General features: G+C 44.0%; 1 protein-coding gene and 1 pseudogene across 3 annotated transcripts in view; both read left to right on the top strand.

Annotated features, from left to right (window-relative positions):
• The window catches only part of LOC147678093 (hydroperoxide isomerase ALOXE3-like), a 227913-nt gene that overhangs the window by 103618 nt on the left and 96695 nt on the right, over nucleotides 1-27600 (top strand). For all 3 annotated transcript variants that reach the window (XM_086946569.1, XM_086946568.1, XM_086946567.1), the window contains 3 exons: nucleotides 14651-14773; nucleotides 16056-16159; nucleotides 20673-20845. In XM_086946569.1, the coding sequence (XP_086802695.1) occupies nucleotides 14651-14773; nucleotides 16056-16159; nucleotides 20673-20845 (400 nt within the window). The remainder of the gene's footprint in view (nucleotides 1-14650; nucleotides 14774-16055; nucleotides 16160-20672; nucleotides 20846-27600) is intronic.
• Nucleotides 623-1339, top strand: LOC147678094 (synaptophysin-like protein 1 pseudogene; annotated as a pseudogene).

Here is a 27600-nt window from a genome sequence, read left to right as displayed (position 1 = left end):
AGACACAAGTTTGGTCAAAGAAGGCCTCTGAACAATAGGGGTATTACTTGGGGTACACACCAGGGCGACACAAATTAAAAAATTACATTGTTGACCATCGAGTTAACAAATGTGCTAGTTTTAGTAGATGGATCAGGGATGGTAGATATATTGGTGGCTGGCAATACCTCTAAAGAGAGGGAGCAAGGTAAAGATGTCATTGCACTATCATGTTCTAAGATTGGCTTGGCAACTGGAATTTGTTGTTACTGGGTACGTGTGTTGTGCAGACGTTTATTTTGGGCCCATAAGTCAATCAATATTGCCCAGAGTTGATGATGGTCTCCCCACCATGTGTGGAAGTGTTCCGATCATGTCCTGACTGAAGGTTCTTAAACTGCATACATAATTTACTTGGTGGCCAGGACCTAATATCTAGAGCCACCAAGTTGTCACCCATGACTTTATACTTGAATGTTAGCTCACTCATGTCAAACATTGAATTTGTCATAGTATTCATCTGGGAACTGGTGATGTCTTCCCGAATTACAGAGCAAGGGCGATTGTGTGTGCATATGAGGCCTGCATGTGTGTGCGAACCCGCGGTCGCCAACTTTTTTTTCCCGTTCTCCTTCTGCAGAAGATGTCGGGCGCGCCGCTGAGCATGTGTCCGCTTATGGAGCCTCTGGGCTTCATCAAGGTGCTGGAGGGGATTTTCTCAATATTTTTCTTTGCTACTTGTGGTGGTTACAGTAGAAGCACATCAATTAATGTTACTTGCCAATACCAAAACATTTTCTGCATCCTTTGGTTACCCTTTTAGGTTGAATACTGCTCAACTGGCTAAATCAGAGCCTCCATTTTGCAACATTACGTGGTGTATCTTTCACCTAACGGGAGACTACTCTTTTTCTGCAGAGTTTTATGTTTCTGTTGCAGTCCTCTCATTCCTTTACTGCATTGGTGTACTTGTCTTCTATCTCGGCTACATGCACTATTATACAGAGTCAAGAATATTACCAATGATTGATTTTGTGGTTACCTTCATCTTTATTTGGTTGGTGAGTTCTTCAGCATGGGCTAAAGGACTTACAGATTTAAAGTTCTCGACAAACCCAAGCACTATTCTCGTGTCAGTGAGAGGAAACTGCACAGGGACTTGAAGTTGTGTAGCTGCAGAAGGACCCAGCTTGGGAAGTCTAAATGTTTCAGTGGTTTTTGGATTCCTTAATTTGATACTGTGAGCTGGAAAAGCTTGATTTGTTTTCAAGGAAACCAGGTTAGCATCCCCTCCACCAGAGCACCCCGCCACTCAAAGTCCTGGAAATATCCCATCGCCATGAGCAGTATAAGTAAAGGAAAAGTGTGAAACATGTTTCATTACATTGCCTTGCCGGGTGTTTTGTCACTTCATTTATGTAACTAAAAAAAGTTTTGACAACTTGATAAATCAGTGGATCAAGCCACATTCTAGTGTTCATACTGTAATGTGGCAAATGTGTAAAACATATTCTACTCTGTTAAAACATGTTATCAAATTTAGACTTGTTTTTTATCACTGTTTACAGCCTGTAAAGCATGCAACTTTGCTTCTCCATTTGATTTTGTGTGTGTATAATATGCTCTGGTGTTCCTCGCTTCTCTATATGTTCCATTCAACATTGGATGTATTTTATTTTTAGAAACCACATGAAAAAAAACAATGTAATATTGGTAATGTCTTTATTTTTTTTAAGTTGATAGTTCTATTACAAACACTAGTGATTGTAATTGTTGTAAGCATCCTCCAAATGTAAAATTCAGAGCCAAGAGTTTCTCTTATTATAATGTTTGAAAAGTGCATGTAGGGGAGATTTGTTTAGATATGTGAAGTTTTGGGGAATTGTTAATGTCTTTCATAAAGTAACTTGGTGGCCTGTTTATTGGACAATTTTCAATCACTATGAGCAATGTTGAAGAAGGCAAAGTTCAATGTATTGAATTGCAGTTATTCTTTATCACATATGTTTTCGTTATCCTTTGTGGGTTCAGATTCCCATTCAAATGACTTGCATTTAAATAGTTAAACCAAATGTAATGTTTCTGTATCTATGAACACAATATTAAAGAGATACCGAGCAACAGCCCCTAATGTGCCTGATCAAATGTGTCACTTTATTTATGAGGGAGTCCTTATCCTCGAATCTTCAAGAGGGGGATGTTTTGGCACATTAATCATTGTAATTCGATTTTTTGTAGGATCACACCGGCTGTCAGAATTTAAGAAAGGCTTTTGACTACAATCACGTGAGGCCCGGTTGATAGTATAGGTGTCCATTCGAGTACGTCTGATAAAGGTATTAGGCAGCTGCAATAGGTGGTTATTGTCCAGTAAACTAGTCTTCCTAGTGTCTCATTTAGGTCTAGAGCTCAGCTGATGCATGCTAAAGTCCCTGTGGAGACCATGGCCCATGCCTATAGTAGAAACTAAATAGGTATCATCCAATGGTAGGCTGAATTGTTGGGCAAGGTGCTAATTAGCTTGCAACCATATATTGACCTGGGTAGTGGCAAAATTAGTACCCCTGTCCATTAGGAGTTGATTTAATGTACTGGACAGCTGCAGTGTTTTGGTTATCTTGCAAAGGTATCTGTGATGATGCTGCTGACAGCATGTAAAATGTAGTCTCCAACAGAAGTCATTCTATCAAGGTTGGACTTGGTCCTCTCTGCAGGGTGACCCCTTTGCCTTTTGCCTTCACACTTTCTATTTTTCTGACAGTGTTTTGGGGGTCTGAGGACTCCAGAGCTGGTTAGCAGTGGTAAAGTGCACAAAGTGTTTGTGCTGACTCTCTACAACATGGGAAAATCAGCTTATACCTGATTGACATATTTAATTTACTTAATCACCTAGTAAAGTTATAGACCAGAGACCCAAGGCCTGTAAGTTAAATGCTAATAGTGGGCATGTAGCACTTATTGTGCACCACACTTAAGTAGCCCCTTAAACCAGCCTCAGGCCTGCTATTGCAGCCTGATAGCAGTTTTAAACTGCTAGTTTGACTGGGCGGAAATTCCTCTGTGTGAGGCGCAAAACTAACTTTTAGAAAGTTGGCATTTTCTTTCTAACCATTTAGTTGTTGTAGCCTGTTCCTGTGTCACATGACTAGGTGTAGTTGGTGGTTGACCTTTGTGTATTCCTTTCACAGTATCACTATAGAGGGTCTGAGTGTTGGCAGGATGGGCATCTCTTGTGGGATGGGGGCAGAGCTGTCACCTACTATGCTTCAAAGGCACTGGCCAAACTCACACACAATGGACTTCGCACTAGCAAATTTTGCTCCCAGATAGACTGGGACCAGGGCAGGGAGGCAGGACATTTTGATACATCTGAAGGGGGGGGAGCTCCAGAAGCTTATTTCGCTTCAAAGTGGGGACCAGGTATAAAATGAACAACCTAAGACCATCTCATCAGAGCACTCCTGGACCGGTGAAAGAGTGAGAGAGACTGCTGCTGCCCTGCTACACTGCTGCCCTGCTGATCTGCTGCTAGGACTGCCCCGCCCCTCTGCTACCCTGTCTGCAAGAGATAGTACTCTGTTGCCCTGCTACTTGAGGGAAGAACTGAACATGCACCATAAATCCAAGACCATCGGTGTGACTCCAAGGTCTAATTGACTGGACTCCTGTTCTGAACTACAGAGAAACAAGTGCCAACAAGCTTGAACACTGTGCATGGACTGTGAGTTCTAATAGAGGTGCCTTCTAAGTCCTGAAACCTTGGATGTTGGGATAAAGGTGTTCTGCAAAGCAAGCTGTGGCCCCTATCAGAAGTGATGCAGCCCTCGCAGCTCCTCATCGGAACAGACGCAGCATGACATAACTCTACACAGGACCCTGCATCACTCAGCATAACCGAGTGCATGACGGTTTCCCGCATCGCTCTATTGAGCCGCGGCTGCATAGCGCAACGGCATGTGTAAAGTACATAAGGTACCATATTCAGCAGGCCTAACCTGGTCCCTGTATCCGGCCCGCTCTCCATCTCAGTCGGCCCAAATTTGTGACTTTGTCCCTGTCTGGCACTACAAGATAACCAAAATTGTCACTTTGTGCTTTTAATCACTATTTATATTTACCTAAACAGTTAAAATTGCATATCTGTGTTTGTAATAATTGGATGTTTGTTGTTTTGGTGTCAAAAAAGTTAATAAAATCTACTCCTTCAAAATTTTTGTGTGATTTTTCTTGTGTTTTCACTCTATTACTGTTTGTTTGCTAGATAAATACTTCACACGTTCCCTCTAAGTTAAGCTCAACTGTTTTTATGCCACACTACCAGAGAAATAAGCACAGGTTTATTTAGTGACATTTTATGTTTCACTCTGACGAGGATTGTGGTTGTTGAATGAATTGGGTTTCACCACCCTCAACCAACAAACCAGTTTCTCAGAACCACCACGTATAATCAACCCCGTACACTATAGGTTTGCCCTCTCTTCAAAAAGCAGAAGTGAAAATGTTAGCCCAGGTGTTGTCCTTGCAAAATGTTACCAATATCAGACCAAAGCATTGTCCATGCTTGAATTAGGTATGATTTTTTAGTTAGCCCCAACAGGGTGAGGAAAGTGACCTTCCATTCAACACTTGTATACTTATCACTATGGCTGATGCCATGCTACAGCCTTACAGCCTGCCGTAGAGGGCTATACCGGCCACTGAAAACCCGCTCCAGCATTAAAGTCCCAAGCAGAAGGCGAGGGCCTTTAAAAAGGAAGCAGGACTTTAATGGCTCGTATTGCCCAGCTACGGAGGGCTATAAGGCTATTAGAACATTCTGCCACTAGAGGGAAGAATGTTCTAACAAATAAAACAAAGGCCTCTCGGAACCTGAGGGGATTTAATGCCTTCAGACCCAGAGAGGCCTTTGTTCACAGCAGCCACTGTGTATGGAACAAAAAACATTAGAATATTGCTTTGCTGGCTTCTACCGGCCTGTAGAAGCCCAGAGCACTCCATTGTCTGCAATGGAGTGCTCAAAATTCTAATATTCTAATCTGTTTTAATTGTCTGTTTGGTGCATGTTGAATTATTCAGCTCCTTAGAATTGTCAAAAATGTTGATACCTCTTTGGTGCCTGTACAAACTATAATTTTAATCCCAAAAATCAGCAGAACACTTGTGTCACTGCGCAACCACTGACACCACATTGGTGCTACGTTACATTAAATCAAGCGCTTTTTCACACATTTTCTCTCAGTTAACAAAGCTACACAATATGCGAACTACAAGAACATAGTCTCTTTCCCTTTTTAGCAACACCTAGACAGTACATGTAACTGATAGAGCTAAGAGAACCCAGTCGCTTCACTTAATTGTTGTGACTTTTGTCGCTTTAAACATATTCCACTGCTCCGATACATCTATTTGCTCAGACCTTGCTGGTAGCCTAAATGTCTCAATGTAAAGTCTCCCTTGATAGACAGAGGGAAGTACATGCCCACACATATCCAGGTGCAAACACAACAGGTGATGGACCGAATGTGGATCAATGTCACACACTCACCCCAGTCCAAAGATCTGGGCCCAAATCCATCGTTTTTTGCACTCCACACCACCCTGGGTTAGACAATGGCGATATGCAAATCAGCTCTGACCCTGTGCCCCATGGGAACAGTCCAGTCCGAACTACAAAAGCCATGTCCTTCCCAGAACGGAATCAAGCATCCGAGGACCGGACCGGTTTCGAGGTAACACCTCTCATCAGCCCGGCTAGCTTGACTCCAGTGGTGTGGAGTGCCTGGGAACCACGTCTGGGCATCCCCAGCGCACTTAGGGCGGAATATGCAAACACAACAGGTGATGGACCGAATGTGGATCAATGTCACACACTCAACCTGGAGTCAAGCTAGCCGGGCTGATGAGAGGTGTTACCTCGAAACCGGTCCGGTCCTCGGATGCTTGATTCCGTTCTGGGAAGGACATGGCTTTTGTAGTTCGGACTGGACTGTTCCCACGGGGCACAGGGTCAGAGCTGATTTGCATATCGCCATTGTCTAACCCAGGGTGGTGTGGAGTGCAAAAAAACGATGGATTTGGGCCCAGATCTTTGGACTGGGATGAATGTGTGACATTGATCCACATTCGGTCCATCACCTGTTTTGTTTGCAATACCGCCATAAGTGCACTGGGGATGCTCAGACGTGGGTCCCAGGCACTCCACACCACTGGAGTCAAGCTAGCCGGGCTGATGAGAGGTGTTACCTCGAAACCGGTCCGGTCCTCGGATGCTTGATTCCGTTCTGGGAAGGACATGGCTTTTGTAGTTCGGACTGGACTGTTCCCATGGGGCACAGGGTCAGAGCTGATTTGCATATCGCCATTGTCTAACCCAGGGTGGTGTGGAGTGCAAAAAAACGATGGATTTGGGCCCAGATCTTTGAACTGGGATGAATGTGTGACATTGATCCACATTCGGTCCATCACCTGTTTTGTTTGCAATACCGCCATAAGTGCGCTGGGGATGCTCAGACGTGGGTCCCAGGCACTCCACACCACTGGAGTCAAGCTAGCCGGGCTGATGAGAGGTGTTTCCTCGAAACCGGTCCGGTCCTCGGATGCTTGATTCCGTTCTGGGAAGGACATGGCTTTTGTAGTTTGGACTGGACTGTTCCCATGGGGCACAGGGTCAGAGCTGATTTGCATATCGCCATTGTCTAACCCAGGGTGGTGTGGAGTGCAAAAAAACGATGGATTTGGGCCCAGATCTTTGGACTGGGATGAATGTGTGACATTGATCCACATTCGGTCCATCACCTGTTTTGTTTGCAATACCGCCATAAGTGCGCTGGGGATGCTCAGACGTGGGTCCCAGGCACTCCACACCACTGGAGTCAAGCTAGCCGGGCTGATGAGAGGTGTTACCTCGAAACCGGTCCGGTCCTCGGATGCTTGATTCCGTTCTGGGAAGGACATGGCTTTTGTAGTTCGGACTGGACTGTTCCCATGGGGCACAGGGTCAGAGCTGATTTGCATATCGCCATTGTCTAACCCAGGGTGGCGTGGAGTGCAAAAAAACGATGGATTTGGGCCCAGATCTTTGGACTGGGATGAATGTGTGACATTGATCCACATTCGGTCCATCACCTGTTTTGTTTGCAATACCGCCATAAGTGCGCTGGGGATGCTCAGACGTGGGTCCCAGGCACTCCACACCACTGGAGTCAAGCTTGCCGGGCTGATGAGAGGTGTTACCTCGAAACCGGTCCGGTCCTCGGATGCTTGATTCCGTTCTGGGAAGGACATGGCTTTTGTAGTTCGGACTGGACTGTTCCCACGGGGCACAGGGTCAGAGCTGATTTGCATATCGCCATTGTCTAACCCAGGGTGGTGTGGAGTGCAAAAAAACGATGGATTTGGGCCCAGATCTTTGGACTGGGATGAATGTGTGACATTGATCCACATTCGGTCCATCACCTGTTTTGTTTGCAATACCGCCATAAGTGCGCTGGGGATGCTCAGACGTGGGTCCCAGGCACTCCACACCACTGGAGTCAAGCTAGCCGGGCTGATGAGAGGTGTTACCTCGAAACCGGTCCGGTCCTCGGATGCTTGATTCCGTTCTGGGAAGGACATGGCTTTTGTAGTTCGGACTGGACTATTCCCATGGGGCACAGGGTCAGAGCTGATTTGCATATCGCCATTGTCTAACCCAGGGTGGTGTGGAGTGCAAAAAAACGATGGATTTGGGCCCAGATCTTTGGACTGGGATGAATGTGTGACATTGATCCACTTTCGGTCCAACACCTGTTTTGTTTGCAATACCACCATAAGCGCGCTGGGGATGCTCAGACGTGGGTCCCAGGCACTCCACACCACTGGAGTCAAGCTAGCCGGGCTGATGAGAGGTGTTACCTCGAAACCGGTCCGGTCCTCGGATGCTTGATTCCGTTCTGGGAAGGACATGGCTTTTGTTGTTCGGACTGGACTGTTCCCATGGGGCACAGGGTCAGAGCTGATTTGCATATCGCCATTGTCTAACCCAGGGTGGTGTGGAGTGCAAAAAAACGATGGATTTGGGCCCAGATCTTTGGACTGGGATGAATGTGTGACATTGATCCACATTCGGTCCATCACCTGTTTTGTTTGCAATACCGCCATAAGTGCGCTGGGGATGCTCAGACGTGGGTCCCAGGCACTCCACACCACTGGAGTCAAGCTAGCCAGGCTGATGAGAGGTGTTACCTCGAAACCGGTCCGGTCCTCGGATGCTTGATTCCGTTCTGGGAAGGACATGGCTTTTGTAGTTCGGACTGGACTGTTCCCATGGGGCACAGGGTCAGAGCTGATTTGCATATCGCCATTGTCTAACCCAGGGTGGTGTGGAGTGCAAATAAACGATGGATTTGGGCCCAGATCTTTGGACTGGGATGAATGTGTGACATTGATCCACATTCGGTCCATCACCTGTTTTGTTTGCAATACCGCCATAAGTGCGATGGGGATGCTCAGACGTGGGTCCCAGGCACTCCACACCACTGGAGTCAAGCTAGCCAGGCTGATGAGAGGTGTTACCTTGAAACCGGTCCGGTCCTCGGATGCTTGATTCCGTTCTGGGAAGGACATGGCTTTTGTAGTTCGGACTGGACTGTTCCCATGGGGAACAGGGTCAGAGCTGATTTGCATATCGCCATTGTCTAACCCAGGGTGGTGTGGAGTGCAAAAAAACGATGGATTTGGGCCCAGATCGTTGGACTGGGATGAATGTGTGACATTGATCCACATTCGGTCCATCACCTGTTTTGTTTGCAATACCGCCATAAGTGCGCTGGGGATGCTCAGACGTGGGTCCCAGGCACTCCACACCACTGGAGTCCAGCTAGCCGGGCTGATGAGAGGTGTTACCTCGAAACCGGTCCGGTCCTCGGATGCTTGATTCCGTTCTGGGAAGGACATGGCTTTTGTAGTTCGGACTGGACTGTTCCCATGGGGCACAGGGTCAGAGCTGATTTGCATATCGCCATTGTCTAACCCAGGGTGGTGTGGAGTGGAAAAAAACGATGGATTTGGGCCCAGATCTTTGGACTGGGATGAATGTGTGACATTGATCCACATTCGTTCCATCACCTGTTTTGTTTGCCACACATATCCAGGTGTCAGCTTCCACCAGCATACATGCAGCTATGTGTCAGTCTTCTGTCTCAACCTTTTTTTCACAGACGCTACTCGCGTTGAGCAGGAGATTGTCTTCACCTGTGAAGTATGGAGGGTACTTAAACCCCGCCATGACCAGGTTCTAGCATCGACGGAGCTCCGATGCAGGCCAAGCAGGTTTGACACACAGGTAGCGTGCTTTGACGAAGTAAATGGGGATGCCGGGGGGGGGGCTTTTTGCTGCAGTCTCTGACCATGGAGGTCTTTCCGGAAATCATACTACTGCATCAGTGATGCTTGGTGTGTCTTTCTTCTTTCCTTTTTACACCGCCAGTGTGTGACTAAAAGTCGGGCCCCCTCCCAGAACTCATGGGGTTTTTCTCTGATAATACCAGAGTAAGAATTGATATGTTTTTATGTATCCTTTTGCACAATTGCCACTCTATTGAATTAATGCACTTTCCGCGATTGATTTCTGGGCACAGTAGCGCATATTGTTCAAACGACTATTATGCATCACATACTGTCACATACCATATCTCACTACTGCACATATCTCGGTTAGAGCACGGGCACGACGGTACGGAGTCACATAACTTGAATGTGCCTTATTTGAAGCTAATCACTATAAATGTGTGCTGTTTGTTTGTTTTATGTGTTTTTTAAAAAACACAGTTGATGGACAGAATGTAGAACAATTTCATACATTCACCCCAGTACAAGGATCTGGGCCTAAATCCATCGTTTTTTTGCACTCCACACCACCCTGGGTTAGACACTGGCTATATGCAAATCAGCTCTGACCCTGTGCCTCATGGGAACAGTCCAGTCCGAACTACCAAGCCATGTCTTTCCCAGTCCGGAATCAAGCATCCAAGGACCGGTTTCTGGCTATCAGCCTTCATCAGCCTGGATAGCTTGACTCCAGGGGTGTGGAGAGCCTGGGACTCACGTCTGAGTATACCCAGCACACTCGGGTGAAAATTACAAAAAACACAGTTGATGGACAGAATGTAGAACAATGTCATACATTCACCCCAGTACAAGGATCTGGGCCTAAATCCATCGTTTTTTTGCACTCCACACCACCCTGGGTTAGACACTGGCTATATGCAAATCAGCTCTGACCCTGTGCCTCATGGGAACAGTCCAGTCCGAACTATGGGTATGTGTTTTTTACCCATTACAGGTACAAAACCGCTAGAGGAAACTATCCTCTCACATAGATTGCACCTTAGTGAGTGCATCACATAGCTGGTCACACATATTCTGCAGACTACCTTTTTAATTCACTTTTCACATAAGGTCCTGATGAAAGCCAGATTTAACAAGAGGCCTGGCTAAAACATGTTGACCACACTGGATGTGGGAGTCCTTAGTCACCTCCACTTCCATCCGCCAACTTGCTTTTAACACTGCCAAGGGCCCATCATTAAAATAGTCTGTTTGGATATTGGGACCACTAGGACAGTTTTTAACCTACACTCTCAGCACCATCACCGCACACTCACTTAACAAATCCCACTCCTCTGTAGTCATGCATCGCATCACACCCAAGGCACACCCGGTGCCCGGGGTGGGTCCCAATGATGAAGTAGGCCACCAACTAGGTTGGTGGGTGAGGGCCTTCATAAAAAACAAATGTTTTTTTCATAAAAAACAAATGTTTTTTCCTTACTCTTGATTCTCATACATATACAAGGGGAAGTGAACTTTCTTTTCCTCTCTCTCCCATTGATACTCATTATTTTCCTGCCTTAGCCATGTAGTACCTGCAGACTGTCTCTGAGTCACATAACTGGGTGTAGTTCGCAGTTAGACTGTGTATTCCTCCTATACCGGTGATACTCGAAGGAAGACCGAATGGGACACTTTTGGCCCTATTGACCCTCTAGCGAAAAACAGAAGCACAAGCTGCTGTATAGTTGATGAGCGCTAATGTTCAGAAAAAAATGTTAATTAAATGGGAAGCCTTTATTAACCTGCAAATAAATGCTTGCTCACTTATTTCATATTTTTTGGACCTCCTTAAATAATCCCTGACCCACCTGACTTAATACCGCAAGCCTACTGACTTCTGTGTAGTCCTCAGGCACAACACTGACCGTACTTTGTGGTCCCTGGGCTAACGTTTACGAGTACGCTAGTACTAGACAGTCGCACACAATAGAGAGCTAAGGTATGCCTGGATGGGCCTTCATGGGGACGATGAGAGGGAGATGCTTTCATAGATCATCTGCAGAAAATGGATTTTAAAGGCTGACAGGTAACGACTGAGTGCAGTTGGTGACTGAATGTTAAGTTGAATGTCGTTTAGTTCTTTGCTGACAGTAAGAATGGTCATTCTTGTTTTTCAGATTTATTCTCCATGTGGTCCTGAAGATAATCATGTCACTTTTTGGGGATTTGAAACGCGTCAACCCTTTGTTTGTTTCACTATTCTATAGGCTATTCATTTGAAAAAGTATTTTTGAAAATAGTTACTTAGAAAGCATATGTGATGGCCTATGTTATGAGGTACAAAGAATGGCGGATTTGCTATAGTGACCCGCACATCAACCTTACTTCTCTTGTTCACATATAATTACAATTTCAACCCAATTTCGCACACAACAAACAATATTGAGTGCAGCTTTGACGTTGGATGCACATCCACCTAGAGCATCAACTGGCACCTCCTGCCCAAATAACAATTCAGGCTGTAGGACAGCTCAAATTGCGTAATACACCAGTGCACATCAAAATAGTCACTTTTATCCTCTGTGCAATTATAGCACTTTTCTTGTAAGTCCATATTCTTTGTCAGAAGCAACTTCCAAAGACCATAAGTTGTAGAAAATTTAAGCTTTTATTTTTCAATTGATCTACAGCCGACGCGCGTTTCGCCCCGTTCGGGCTTTCTCAAGGCTCTATTGCGTCGTATCCTATATCGTGCTCTTAATTAGTGTCAATTTATTGATTGTAAAACCATTGGTCTATCTTTAACCGATTTATCTTCGCTTGTACAGTAGTATCGACAACAGGTAGTTCTTTAATCTTTTCCAAGGGCTAGGTGAAGTAAGTCAGTCTTCCAAACAGTGATGCTATTAAGGAGCCATGATAAGTCCCATTTAGCCTTACGATCAATGGAAAGTCGTATACTACGCCATCCCTGTAATCCGGCGGCAAACACTGATGGCCTATGTTGATTGATAATTAGATACATTGATTAAACAATCCTTGGATAGTTGCCCTGCCTGTATAAATTAAGACAATTAATTGGCTAGGACACACACAAACACCGATCTTTCCATTTCCCTCCTTTTCTTTTTCACAAATGTATTATACATGTTGATTATAAATGAGACACAGTATGTTAGTGTTATGGATTGACATCGAATGTACGTCTTGTCTTTTGTTGTGTTATATACTTTCTTTCTTCCACAAGTTCTTGCACATACTCTCACATAGTCTTTGTAAATAGGAGCTCCGCTTGTAGAATTCTGTTTATAATGGTTTGATTATAAATATTTGTCAAATACCCCAGATTTTTTTTAAAGAAATTTAAATATACAAAATAAAAAAAACTTTTTGAGATTAAATCTGGATTGAAAGAGTTGTCCATGCAGGACAGTTGTGTTTCTCTTGGACCTGCAAAATTATTAAAATATTGACCAATACTGGCACTTTGTTTTGTTTTTTTGAACATTTGAGAGGCGTAGCCTTACTGCGCTAAAGCTAAACCCCTGTTGTTTAATGGGAGGGAGATGCTGGGCACAGCCCCACTCACAGTTGCATAGGCTGTGTCCTTCCTCCACACAATGGGCTGCATACCCTCTGTATTTAGTCAGGAACCAGGGCAGGGAAGGCAGGATGCCGTGAGACTTCAAAGGGAGTTTCTCGAATCCCCCCCACCTGGTATTGAAATTGGATCTCAGACACCACCTCTTCAGTACACTTCTGGACCTGTGGACACTCTGACAGTAAGGGGTGTTGTGCCGCTGAATGGACTGCCACTTTTCTGGACTGTAGCTCTGGAGGACTGCTGACCTGCTGCCCTTTTGCCTGGGTGAGGACTGGTCTTGTATCTCTTGAACCCAGAGTAACTGCAAAAGCTAGCTGGCTGCCTCCTGATCAGAAACCTCAGGGACACGGCAGGCTCACAGCCACATTGAACCCAGCACTTGGACCCTGCCATCTGAGTCTTGCTCTCCCAAGTGGTGCCAGTCCAGTCCTGGACTCTTGGAAGTGGACCTAAATGTCTTTCTGCCAAGCATAGGTGTGGTCCCCATTGGAACAGATGTGAAACCCGTAAAAAGCCTTGCCTCACAGCTGCCAGCCTTATCGGAATCTACAGCGAGGGACTCAACGCCTCCCCACCCAACTGCCAGCTCCTTCAGAACCGACACCAACCAACCCAAAGCCCTACCAGCACGACCAGATAACCACAGTCAGTGCTTTGTCCTTTTGGGCGCTATTTTCACTACAATCTTTAAAATTGCACATCTCTAGTTTTACTAATTGGATTTCTGTCAGTTCTGGTCTTGTTTTATGTATTAAACTCTTTTTCTAACTTGGTGTTTTTTGTTACATTCTTACTGTTTGGAGTGTTGCACTAATACTCTACACATCGCTTCTGAGTTAAACCTGACTGCTCTGTGTCAACCTACCAGGGGTTGAGCACGGGATAATTTAAGGCTGGCTTGTGCCTCATCGTGACAAGGATTGTGGTTGTTGTTTTACTAATGCTCACACCCCAGTCAACCAACAGCCCAATTGCTTATTACACCCAACAGCCCTACCACTGCCCATACCCTTCACTCTCACACAGATACTTTCTTTTAATGTCTTAGGGGCATATTACCAAGGGCCATTATCGCCGCCTAAGCTGGACTTTTTCCCGCTAAAGCGGCGATAATTTTATCGCCCTATTACCTAGCTGTCGCTAACACCAGTTAGCGACAGCTTGTAGGAGATAGCGATCATCTTGGGGCCCACTTTGCATGTCAGCGATATTTATCGCTAATGACATGCAAAGTGGGCGTGCCAAGATGTTAGCGACTGGAAACAATCGCCAATATCGCTATCTCCAATTATCAACAAAGCCTTACTTTTGGAAATATTCGCGCTAAGCACGAATATCTCCAAAAGTTAACGCCTGGCCAGAGCAGTTCTTAGCCATGTTATCCAATGGAAGGTGGATAACATGGCTAAGAGCATTGTCACGATAATGCATGAATATCGCTGATTTTTCAGCGATATTCATGCATTTCGCAGGATTTTTACCGCTTTTGAGATAAACCTTGATAATATCAAGTTATCTCAGCGGTAAAAATCGTCGGAGCACGGCGATATAATTTTAGCCGCTAACCATGCATACCGATGATTATCGCTATTGCTTGGTAATATGCCCCTTAGTTACTTGTTATTGATCATTGAATAACAAATTGTGTTAGCCATTCTGCTATGTATATAAGGCAGGTTTCTAGCACCCTTTTCCGACTGAAGTATTCATTGACACTTTTCTCCTGTCTTTTCTCTATCCTTCAACATCTGCCAGGTGGAAAGTTTACCACAAAGCCTTTCCAAGATGCATTGATGTGGCTGACATCAAGGAACTAGACTCAAACGTTAAATTCTCCATTACCAAAATACTAACTTTTGGCCTCAGAGTGAGTGGCTCGTAAGTATTGAGTGCCATGGCAATCAGAACAAATATACATTGGTGCTTTAAAGGGAACTGTATCCTCCATAGCAATTGGACTTCTTATAAGACAGGCTCCTTCTAAGAGTGGCCACTTGCAATTGAAATCATGCATGACTCAAGTAAGGTTGTTCTTTAGAATGCAAAGATCTTTTACTCTAGTTGCTACCACGGACTGCCCAGTGTTCACAATGCATGATTCCTGCTTTAAGAACCATAGTACAAATGGGCAGTCGTTTTGTTAAACACATTTTAAAATTGCATCCACTCCATATGGAATGAAGAGTGAGCGAAAGAACAGTTGGTCTTATTCCTAATCTGATTCCGTCGTAACTCCAAAATACTCAGTGTTTGCCATCTAATCATTCATAGTTCATAGTTATGATGTATGCATGTTATGCACAAGCATTGTTTAGCTCTTATCTGCATGCTTCCTGTCTCATTGAATTGGCTAAATTACACAGAGAGATGGCTGTGTTAATTAAGTAGTTGCACTCTATATATTCCAAATCAATCTTTAAGGCATCCTCTGCTATTCTTAAAGGCATAGCTGAACTTTCTGCCCAAACGCCAAAACATTCGGGGTACACACCAAGGCTTACAGACACTCAGCTAGTGAGTTATCAGAGGATGGCAAGCACCCATTATCAACAGTAGTCAACTTCAGGCAACAGAATTTGGCAAATACTACAAGTTGACTTATTTTGCTAGACAACAGTTGGCATAACAACCAATGCAGGAAGACCACAAGGGCCATCTACTGTTCCCTGTCAGTTTTGACTCTTAACAACACAGACCTGATTTATTAGGCAGTCTTTACCATTCTTTCTTGGCACTATCACCGTTGTTTGTGGCTCATGATTTCTTTGAACAGAACTGATGTTATATCCTCTTCTTCCATGTAATCATTAATCCTCTCACTCCTTGTCCCAAACTTACACAGTAATGACACTTTGGTCTAGAAAAATTCTTGCATTGGAAAATATTTGCATCTTACTCTTTCCTCACTGTAGAAAAGATGTATTTAATATATTGTTATTCCTACTTATTCCAGCGTTATTACTCTTCCAAAGCTTTCCTTCAAAGTTGTGCTGCCTGGTAAAAATCTGCAAATATTTAGAATATTGACAGCATTCATGTTTGGTAAAATACACCTTTTAAAAATCCACTGAGCAACATGTTCAAATAAACTTTGCATTATGCATTATACTTATCATGATGTGATGGTTCTTAGTAAAACCAACTTCTCTCATGCTCCTAGAGTGTTGGAAATCAAACTGAAAGGATTTTTTGGTTGTCAGGAATCCTGGAAATCACTTCAAGACCTCAAGAGGGTTTTTGGGACCTATAAAACTGCAAGTTCAGGTAGGAAATGTTCTTTGACCATACAGTGTGTACATTCTGTGTGTCATGCTCATATTAGGCAATCTGATTTTTGAGGCTTGCTGGCACTCCAGAACTCTTTACAATGTAGTTACAATTTAAGGATTACCATTATAAACAAGGGTATTAATGAATATTTGCTTGTTATCCATTCAAAATCTACCTTTGTTGCCTCCTTTTCCTGCTCGTGGGATACTTTAGTGTATAGCTGAGGATTGAGTGAGCTTGGAACTTGAAAGCCTTAGGCACATCACAGTTTAACCTGGTTCAACACAGTGATTTATACACCTGAGTAACCCATCACAGATGCAAATTTTAACACACAGGCCTCCTCTGACAGGAACTGAAAAAGACCATGCATTATAATTGGAGTACCTTGGTCAGGCTGAACAGCAGGACTACACTATCTCTTAACTTCCGAAATAGCCTTACAGGTTGTGTGTGTGCTTGTGTGATGTACAAGCTTTTTGATTTCAGTTTTACATTGCACTACTTGGCCCTGGGGAATTCGACTCCTTTAAATGAACACCAGCTGCATTACATAGGGTCAGCTTCGGTTAATTAGACACATGGAGGTTAAATGATTTTCTCAGAATTGCAGGTTATTGAGCTGACACTGGGATTTGAACCAATTTCCTAGTTCCAAGTAGGCATCTTTGGCTGTAAGGCCACACCTTCTCCTCTTGGAAATGCATGTCGGCTGGCAGCATCCATTCCTCCGCTCTCAGGCGCACAGTTGATACTCAGGACTCTTTACTCACTTCCACGATATTAGTCACCAAATAATGCTTCCACAGATGTGACACACTGTACCATACCTTACAAGCTAACCTCTCACTCCCGTTGGAGGAAATAAATGAATATGTGCTAGCATGGATATCAATGTATAGATCAATAATAATGAAAAATCTTCCTTATCAATAGAATTGTCAGTTTTGAACTGCAAATATACCCCAACAAGCGAGTACGTAGTCAGGCAGGCCTGTTATCCAGGCCCAGGTTTACTGATTTATGTGTCACAGGTGAAAGGGTGCATAGCTGGCCCTTGGGTAAGAAATTCTTGATCAATCCCACAAATATGCACACCGCCATTATAATGATCAGGGGAGGTTGCCCCAATAAAGCACAAATGGTCTGAGGGGGTATACAGCGTTTTTAAAAAACATCATAAAGTAAGATGCCAAATGTGTTAGGAACACAGAGTCAATCAGGACCTAGCACACGTAGTGATCAGGTACTCCCCATGCTGGACATCGCAACATGTTCATCACTTTCCACACTGTCTCCACGCAAGGTCAAGACCCACCTGTAGTAACCATTTGACCATTAATGAATTACTCTAAGGCAGCAACCAACATTGCTCACCATATATTGTATGCAGGAAAACCTTTACTGCCTGTTGTATTTTGTATATAAGAAGGCGCTAACAGAATATGAATTAAGACAGTCTCCAGACCTCGTGCCTATACTTGCTCTTCCTGCCAAACTGTTCAATTAAACAAACTGTTCCTGTTTTACCAAACGCCTCTTGTCTTCTGATTTTTCCTAAATAATTCTAATCCGAGAAACATATGCACATTTACCTGATGTCACTTCCAGTCCTCTTTACCTGACAGTTCGAACGATTCCCCAAGGGATGAGCCCTTGCTACAAGAGCTGTAAACTATCTGATTGATCTGGCACTAAATGGCTGCTCTGCCAATTCTTTTCGTATCCCATCTATTGCTCTCTCCTCCTCTGTCCTAACGCAGATCCTGTGGTCTTTCCTTCCTCCCTACTCTTTGCCATCTGCCCATACTTTGAATAAATGCTTCATCTGCTGGCATTCTTGTTACACTTTTTACAAGAGGCATCATCAGGGCAGTCTTCAACTGTGTATAAGTTAATCAATTATAAAAAACAGAGAGTAACTCTTCAACCAAAAGGGTACTGGGTAAGTCACAAGATTAAAACAGAAATGTTCCCTTGGTGTTATTTCATTTATTGGTTTTCACAGTCGGTCAACTAGTCTAATTAGATCTCTTCTTTGCCATGTTTCAACATTCACTCACCCCGCAAATATAAGTAGAACCACAAAGAGGCACTTTGTTCAGTAGAGATATTCAACCTCACAACTCCAAATGTACGTTATAAGTTGGTTTATTAATTTCTTTTTTAAGAAAACATCATATATTCAGTTTATCAAAGAAAGATTTATAAAACAAATCTTACAACTTGTCTAATTCAAAAGCCGCAAAAAATACGCGTTCCACCAGTGACTTCTAATTACTTCATGTCAGCAGGACACACCATGTCTCTAGCTAAGCCTCAGGGCTTTTACTTGCCACCATAAATCGTTCTGGCTGTTAAGATTCGTTTTAGTCTAACGGAACCAATGATTTTAATTGCCACAAAAAAGGCACAAAGTGACCTGGAAACCTGAGGCATCTCATCACTACAAAACAGGATGACGTTATTTGCTCCATAATGGGTTTTTATTGGTCTTATGCTAACCAGTGTCAGTGTTCTTTTTTTTATACAATTGTAAAGATTTTAACCTTCTGGCACCCAGCGTAATATAAGGCTGCTCCCTAATGGCGAGGGTGTCTCTCGATGCCCCTGCTGGTCTAATGCTGTCTCCACATCCCAACTCATTGCACCGGACAGCACCAGCCGGTCCCTCAGCTATCTGGGACCCACCCTGTTTCCTACCCACGCTTGCGGCCTTGCGCTCGGGGCCTCGTATCTCTTTGGCACTTGAGGGGGAACATTGAAGCTTTGCTGGCCCCTCCCAGATCCATTTACTCTATTGTTTTCAGTTTCCGGCTCAGCACTACTACCGGTACTCGTTGCCCCCCCCCCCGCCATCTCATCAACATCCTGCCAGCCCTGCCAGTGCTAAGGGATATTTCCTTAACGGTTCCAGCCATCTCCCATCTGCGCCTCTCTATTTTTTATTTATAAAGTTTTATATAGCGTGAACCAGACCCCAGAGGGTATCAGAGCGCTTTATATTTAGGATCGTTGCATTACAGATTACATCAGTTACAAGAGCATAATCGTTGAACATTATCCCAACCGCACCCCACCCCCCACTCCCTCTGTGATCACAGCTCCTATTATCACAAAGATCAATCTGTTCAAGCAACCTTAGACAAATCTCCCTCCTGATGCATAATCTGTCACAAATGTGATGAATATCCCGTCCACTATGTTACATGTGCCATATGATATAGTTCACTTGTAATACTGCGGAAGGGATACCTGTCACATTTGCGATGTAGTAACCCATCTGCCAAGATCTAAACCAGGCACTAAATATTCCACTGAGATTCTTATCAAACATTGGCACATTTTCAAACTGGATCACCAGATCAAGCTATATATTGGAGCAGACCTGCAACTGACAGATAAAACATACAAAATCCTCAAGAACATTCTCCATTCAAGTGATAGTGCTGCATATCAAAGCAAAAATATATTCATGATTTTAAACGAATTCAAAGGGCTTCCACAAATGTGGGAATTGCAATTGTAATCACTAAAACTGAAAACGAACTATCTTGTAAACTACACACCTCACAGAATTGATGATATCAAGAGTTATATTAATTGTAAGATAACCTTTTGCATATATGCAAATTCCTGTGGCTGCAGTAAGATTTGTTGGTTCAATGAAGAGAATGCTCAAAAGCAAATGGAAAGTCCCAATTTGTTATTACTTAATGAATACACTATTAGACATATGTATCTAGAACAAGGTCATAGCAGAAAATGATGTTATAAAAATAAATTTTTACTAGAATTATGGAGTTTGACAAATGTGAGATGAAGTTTTATGAATTTATGAATAATAATTTGGAGTTAATTATGATCCCCTTGGATTTAACAACTAAACAGGGAGCATTGGGACAGACATGTTCTGTATAGGAACCAGCATTAGCATACTATTATGTTGTGTGTTTGATTCATAAAAAATTGGATTAGTCTTATGTTGTTAATTTAACTATAAACAAAAACATCTAAACATTTCTAACATAGGTATGTCCATGTACATAAATATTTATCCTAACCCAATTGATTATACCGGAGCAACCAACATTGTAAATAAATTGGGCTCATAATAGAGATGTCGTTACTGAATTGCAGTTCACTGATTAAGTTCCATGCAGATGACCAGATATGACTTTATCAACATACACATAATGGATATATCCTTGTGCTAAGAATACATTAATTTAGCTCTGTTAATTATACTATGTCATTACTACAAAAATATAGATATGATAATTTCCATTTCCCACACTAATAGACTCTTAGTTCCAATTCCCTCAAATGCAGAGAAAATCAGTGAAACGTAATAAGCTCAAAGTGGACAAACCATAAAAGTAGGGCAGACTATCCTGGAGGGAAATAAGTGAGAAGAACCTATCCTCTTAATGATAACAGCACTCACAATGGGAAATATTTTATAGACAATGTAATCTTATTATAATTCCTGTGCTCTGTTGTCTAGAGTATGTGTCACAGCACTGGAGAGAAGATGCTTTCTTTGGGTACCAGTTCCTCAATGGCGTCGATCCAATGATGATCAAGAAGTGCAACAAAATCCCAGACAACTTCCCAGTGACCGACGGCATGGTGGGAAGCATCCTGGGGCCAAAGACCAGCCTTACAGAGGAGTTGAAGGTATGTACATTTGATCTTGGTTTCCAAAGGCCTGCAAACTGGTGTTTGTACAAAATGGATTTAGCTGGAGGCACCACCAGATCTTTATTTTCTTTCTAGGTCTGGCTTGACAGTGCATCTGTCGGCAAGAACTAATGTTACTAGCTCTTTAACCTGCACGTAAAGTTGGGTTGTTCTCTGCCTAGAGGACTATACCTCGCTCCTTATTTTTTTGGCTATTCATTGTATCGTTTAGAGAGTTTGCATTGTGATACATGACCTACTATTACATATCTCAAGAGTACATCAAATGATAACAAATTAAATTATTTATCTCAGGTATACATTGTGTACAGAGAGCAATTACATTTTTGTTGTCTCACTGCAATGAACGGCAACTATAGCACATACTGTTACAGTGCAAGCTTCTTTCACGCACACTGCAATACAGAGAGGTGATAGCCGTAAAGTTACATACACACACAGCAGCAGATACACAAATGATGTGCTTACAACATTGAAAATTCTTGTTACACTCCGGACACCCAGCATGTCGAAAGATATTCCTATTAACCTTGCTAATGCTTGTTTTAGATTATCGTAAGATAACTGTTAGTTACTAGACCACTCTTTCTCAGGTAGTTGTATCCTACGGGTGTCTTATAATATATCAGACCTCTGGGCATGTATTGGTAATTTGAGTCCATTGCATCCTTATACTTGAGAGCTGACCAGCATTTGGTAGCGCATAATGTTAACTAGCATTTGTTTAGGATGCAAAAATAATTAATGTGGTCTTGTAGTGTTTTAGTCAGGAGACGTTGCAGGCCAGAGCCATTCTGAGTGGTTTGAGAGGTCTGTGTGAGTGTTGTCCTTTAGTGGGCAGAGTTGTGTTGTGCACGAGGACTGTAGATGTGCTCAGCTTTAGTTGCATTGGTTCAGCATGCTAGTGTGGCAGAGGTGTTAAATCTATATGCAGCACTGGTGTCTGAGAAATTATTTTAGAGACTTGAGAGGTGTGTGAGTAGGATGCTCTTTGCGAGGAGTTTAGCTTGATAAGTGAGAGCTATAGTTGTGTTCCAACCATCAAGATAGTATCGCAAATAATTAATTAAAATAGAGCTTGCTGTCCATAAATGCCTTGGACTTGCAGCAATCTGAGATTATAATGGCCAGGTTACTCTGGTTAATCTTTCTCAAGTTGGATGTGAGCAGCTCTGAATTTGGGGACAACCTTAGAATGCCATGTTGAATAGTGCCAGGCATAACATTCAATCACAAATTGTAAAGGGAGCACTGCATAATCCATGTGCCAGACAAACAAACAGGTGTGTCACAAAGAGCTCACTCTCCAGATATAGGCTTCCTCATTCAGTTGTCATGCAGTGGGTCTGATTTACAGCACATCCTTCTGTTGCCTTATTTTACTAGAGTTCAAAGATGGCCACCACATTCTAGTTAATGGCTGATTTCATTTGCAGTGTGACTCTTACAATGTGAATGGTTCCTTGGTTTGGGAATAGTGCTACCCCAAAACTGGTCCCAGGATGTTTGTTTTCATTCCCCGGAAGAACTGGCTTAGCCGTTTGGGCTGGAATGTTCCCATGAGGAAGAGGGTCAAGACTGATTTGCATATGGATGGGTATGACCTGGGATGGCGAAGTGAGCTAAAGAACGATGATGGATAAAACCCAGATCTAATAGTGACAAGGGATGAGTATCTGAAAAGTTTCAGCACTCCGTCCGTCATCTCCTTGTGTTTGCTTTGCTTGCCCCTATTTGGCAGGGTATGCCCAGACATTGGTCCCTTGCACACTTTGCCACTGGATTCAAGCTAGCTTGGCCGATGAGTGGTGTTACCCCGAAACCGATCCCCGGAAGCTTGTTACCATTCCAGGAAAGAGCTGGCTTGGCAGTTCAGGCTGGACTGTTCCCATGAGGAACAGGGTCAAAATGATTCTGGGTCTGACCCGAGGTGGTGAAGTGAACTAAAGAATGATTATATATTTCACCCAAATCTAATAGTGACTGGGGGTGAGTGTCTGAAAAGTTTCAGCGCTCCGTCCATCATCTCCTTGTGTTTGCTTTGTTCTCCCTAAGTTTGCATGATATGCCCAGACATGGGTCCCTTGCACACTTGTCCACTGGATTCAAGCTATCCTGGCTGATGAGGGGTGTTACCCAGAAACCCATCCCAGGATGCTTGTTTCTGCTCCAAGGAAGACCTGGCTTGGCAGTTCTGGCTGGAGTTCTCCCATGAGGATGAGGATCAATACTGATTTGCATATGACTGGGTCTGACCTGGGGTGGCAAAGTGAGCTAAAGAATGATGATGGATTCGACCCAGATCTAACAGTGACTGGGGTAGAGAATCAGAAAAGTTTCAGCGCTCCGTCCATCATCTCCTTCTGTTTGCTTTGTTCACCCTAATTTGGCAGGGTATACCGAGACATGTGTCCCTTGCACACTTCACCACTGGATTCAAGCTAGCCTGGCTAATGTTGGTTGTTACCCAACAACAGGTTCCCAGGATGCTTGTTTCAATTCCAGGGAAGACCTGGCTTGGTAGTTTGGGCTGAAGTATTCCCATGAGGAACAGGTTCAAGACTGTTTAGCATATGGCTCTGTCTGACCTGTGGTGTCGAAGTGAGCTAAAGAATGATGGTGAATTCAACCCAGATCTAATAATGACTGGGGGTGAGTGTCTGAAAAGTTTCAGCTTCCCGACCATCATCTTTTTGAGTTTTCTTTGTTTATTCTAAGTTGGCTGTGTATGGCCAGACATGGGTCCCTTGCACACTTTGCCTCTGAATTCACGCTAGCCTGGCTGATGTGCGGTGTTACCCTAAAATCAGTCCCAGGGTGCTTTCTTCCGTTCCAGGAAAGACCTGGATTCAAGCTATCCTGACTGATGAAGGGTGTTACCCTAAAACTGATCCCCGGATGCTGGTTATCATTCCAGAGAAGACCTCGCTTGCCAGTTTGGCCTGAACTGTTGCAACGAGGAACATGGTCAAATCTGATATGCATATGGCTTTGTCTGACCTGGGATGGTAAAGTGAGCTAAAGAACGATGATGGATTCAACACAGATCTAATAGTGACTGGGGGTGAGTGTCTGAAAAGTTTTAGTGCTCCATCCATCATCTCCTTGTGTTTGCTTTGTTTGCCCTAAGTTTGCAGGGTATGCCCAGAAGTGGGTCCCTTGCAGACTTTGCCACTGGGTTAAAGCTAGCCTGGCTGATGAGGGGTGTTACCCCAAAACTGATCCCCAGAAGCTTGTTACTATTCCAGGGAAGACCTCGCTTGGCAGTTCTGGCTGGACTGTTCCCATGAGGGACAGGGTCAGGACTGATTTGATTATGGCTGGGCCTGACCTGTGGTGGCGAAGTGAGTTAAAGAACAATGATGGATTCAACCAAGATCTGATAATGATTGGGGGTGAGTGTCTGAAAAGTTTCAGCGCTAAAGGCATCATCTCCTTGTGTTTGCATTTTTCGCGCTAAGTTGGCAGCGTATGCCCAGATGTGGGTCACTGGCACACTTCGCCACTGGATTAAAGATAGCCTGGCTGATGATGGGTATTACCCTGAAACCGGGCCCAAGATGTTTTTTTCAGTTCCAGGGAAGACCTGGCTTGGCAGTTTGGTACCGACTGTTGTCATGAGGAACAGGGTCAAGTCTCATTTGCATATGGCTTTGTCTGACCTTGGATGGTGAAGTGAGCTAAAGAACGATGATTGATTCAACCCAGATCTAACAGTGACTGCGTGTGAGTGTCGGAAACGTTTCAGTGCTCCATCCATCATCTCCTCGTGTTTGCTTTGTTCGCCCTAAGTTGGCAGGGTGTGCTCAGAAGTTGGTCCCTTGCAGACTTTGCCACTCGATACAAGCTAGCCTGGCTGATGAAGCGTGTTACCCCGAAACCAATCCCTGGATGCTTGTTACCATTCCAGGGAAGACCTCGCTTGGCAGCTCAGACTGGACTGTTCCCATGAGGAACAGGGTCAATATTGATTTGCATATTGCTGGGTATGACCTGGAGTTGCAAAGTGAACTAAAGAACAATGATTGATTCCACCAAAATCTAATATTGACTGGGGGTCTAACCTGGCTGATGAGGGTTGTTACCCCAAAACGGGTCCACGGATGCTTGTTTCCATTCCAGGGAAGTCCTGGCTTGGCAGTTCGGGCTGGACTGTTCCCATGAGGAACAGGGTCAAGACTGATTTGCATATGGCTGTGTCTGACCTGGGGTGGAAAACTTTGCTAAAGAACAATGATGGGTTCAACCCAGATCTGTTAGTGGCTAGAGATGAGTGTCTGAAAAGTTTCAGTGCTACAATCATCATCCCCTTATGTTTGCTTTGTTCACCCTAAGTTGGCAGAGCATGCCCAGACATGGGTCTCTGACACACTTCACCACTGGATTCAATCTAGCTTGGCTGATGAGGGGTGTTACCCCAAAACTTGTCCCAGGATGCTTATTTCAGTTCCAGGGAAGACTTAGCTGGGCAGTTCAGACCGGACTCTTGCTATGAACAGCAGGGTCAAGTCTGATTTGCATATGGCTGGGTCTGACAAGGGATGGTGAATTGAGCTAAAGAACGATTATGGATACATCCTATATCTAATAGTGACTGGGGATGAGTGTCTTAAAAGTTTCAGTGCTCCACCTGTCATCTCCTTGTGTTTGCTTTGTTCGCCCTAAGTTGGCAGGGTATGCCTAGACATGGGTCCCTTGCACACTTTGCCACTGGATTAAAGCTATCCTGGCTGATGAGGGGTGTTACCCTAAAACTGATCCTCCGATGCTTGTTACCATTCCAAGGAAGACTTCGCTTGGCAGCTTGGTCAGGACTGTTGCCATGAGGAATAGGGTAAATTCTGATTTGCATATGGCTTTTCTGACCTAGGGTGGTGAAGTGAGCTAAACAACGATGATGGATTTAACCCAGCTCTAATAGTGATAGGGGGTGAGTGTGTAAAAAGTTTCAGGACGTGTTGCTGTCACGTCCCACAGTGCCCATATTGACACAGCTCTACTCTGGCTGTTATTCTCCTGCCTTATTGGGTTGCAAATATTAAGCTGTTTGCAATGGGATGCCCGCTCTGTCCAAATGCATTATAGGTGTAGCAGTCTTATCTACTATACCAGGGTTATCCCTTATCAGTGGGTGTCAATCGCCTCTCCACTAGGCCTTGGTGTGACAATTTAAAAGACAACCTCGCATAGGAGTTACACTGAGCCTGAATATTACACATACTGGCGAAGCTGGACATCATTAAAGTGGGAGGTGCTTTTATGGCTATTAATTTATTGTTACTTCTATATAGACAGCGCTACTCCTTGACACAATATTATACTGGATGTGGAACCGCTCTCCTTAGGGAATCCTAGAACCAAAAAATGTTATGGAGAGGGTTTGACTCCATCTAAATCTAGTGCCCTGAAGAAGTCCTGCAATAGGACGAAACTCGTTGGCTGTTCTTTGTGGTGAACGCTGTGTTTAATCAACGTGATTTGAAAATGAAACAATAAAAGAGAAAGAAAAAAGAAAACATTCAAGAACTCTCTTTACTGGATATGGACGTTATAATTGTCCTTTTTGATAAAGTTTTTTTGAATGGTGCACCTGTGCTTTTGTCTTGAATTGTTAAGTTCCTGTTGGAGCAAGTACTGTGACGGTGGGTACTACCCAGTGTGCACACAGATCTCACTTAGTATAGAAGGGACATTACTTAAGGCGTGTAAAAACTGGTTAAGTGCTGTTAATCAGAATTGTGTTAGCATCGGACGTGGCACTGATGGGGAGAAAAATATGTTCAAGCAGCATGTGGAGAAGTGTGGCTCAATGATTGTGGAGAAGTGTGGCTCAATGATTAGAGCGGCAGACCCTGATGCAGAGGTCTAGCCCGGGACCAGGGTTCGATTCCCCGCCTCGGCGGGTCTTGGGCTCAAAATTCCACGGACCGGATAATTCTCGCCTCGGTGCCTAGTCCAATCATGGAGTCCCACTCTGCAACTCTGGGCAATAGCTTGCTTAATCTCCACAACGGCCCCCACAATACTAAGGATGCCTGGCCTCCACCTTGGGGGTGCCCAGGAGTGGACGCCTCACAGGGAAAGCCAGGATGGGTTCCACAGCGGTATTCGTACAAGCGCCTTGAGACCCTTGCGGGTGAGTAGTGCGCTATCAATTTACATTTTTGGATAAAGTGCTCAAAGGACTTCTCATTTTTGTTGACTTTGAATTATAAGAAGTACATTGAGCAGGGATATGGGGATGGCAAAGTAGTCTCAGCCAGTCAAAGGGCATAAGTGGTTTGCTTTGAATTGGTGGTGACTTTCACAAGTTAAGGTTGAGGATGTGGCCTTTCAAGTGTAGCATCGATGAGGGTGTTTTTTTGAGTTTGTATTTTCTGAGAGGTTGAGATCACCCAATAGGATAATGTGGGAAAGTCGGATGGGCGAGGTAGTGAGGTGATCAGAATTCACCAATGTGGTCCTTGTTCTACCTAGCATTTTCATATAATGTAAGAATTAATTTTTTTGTACAAGTCCTGCCTTCAGTCAAACCAGTGGAGAACCGGGCCTTATGGGCCTGGCGGCGCAGGGCATGCCTTGAATCCCCGAGTTCACCTGCCTTGTCGAACAGAGACACAAGACACTCCGTTGAGCGTGGAAGCCAGGTTTATTAGCTGCAGCTAAGCACAGTTAACCCAGAAGTTACACACAAAGTAGGTTCTGAGGAGACTGCCACTTTAATCCGTGGC

This window comes from Lissotriton vulgaris, chromosome 12 (assembly GCF_964263255.1).
Source record: "Lissotriton vulgaris chromosome 12, aLisVul1.2, whole genome shotgun sequence".
Lineage (NCBI taxonomy): Eukaryota > Metazoa > Chordata > Amphibia > Caudata > Salamandridae > Lissotriton > Lissotriton vulgaris.
This window is presented reverse-complemented; position numbering and strand designations above follow the sequence as displayed.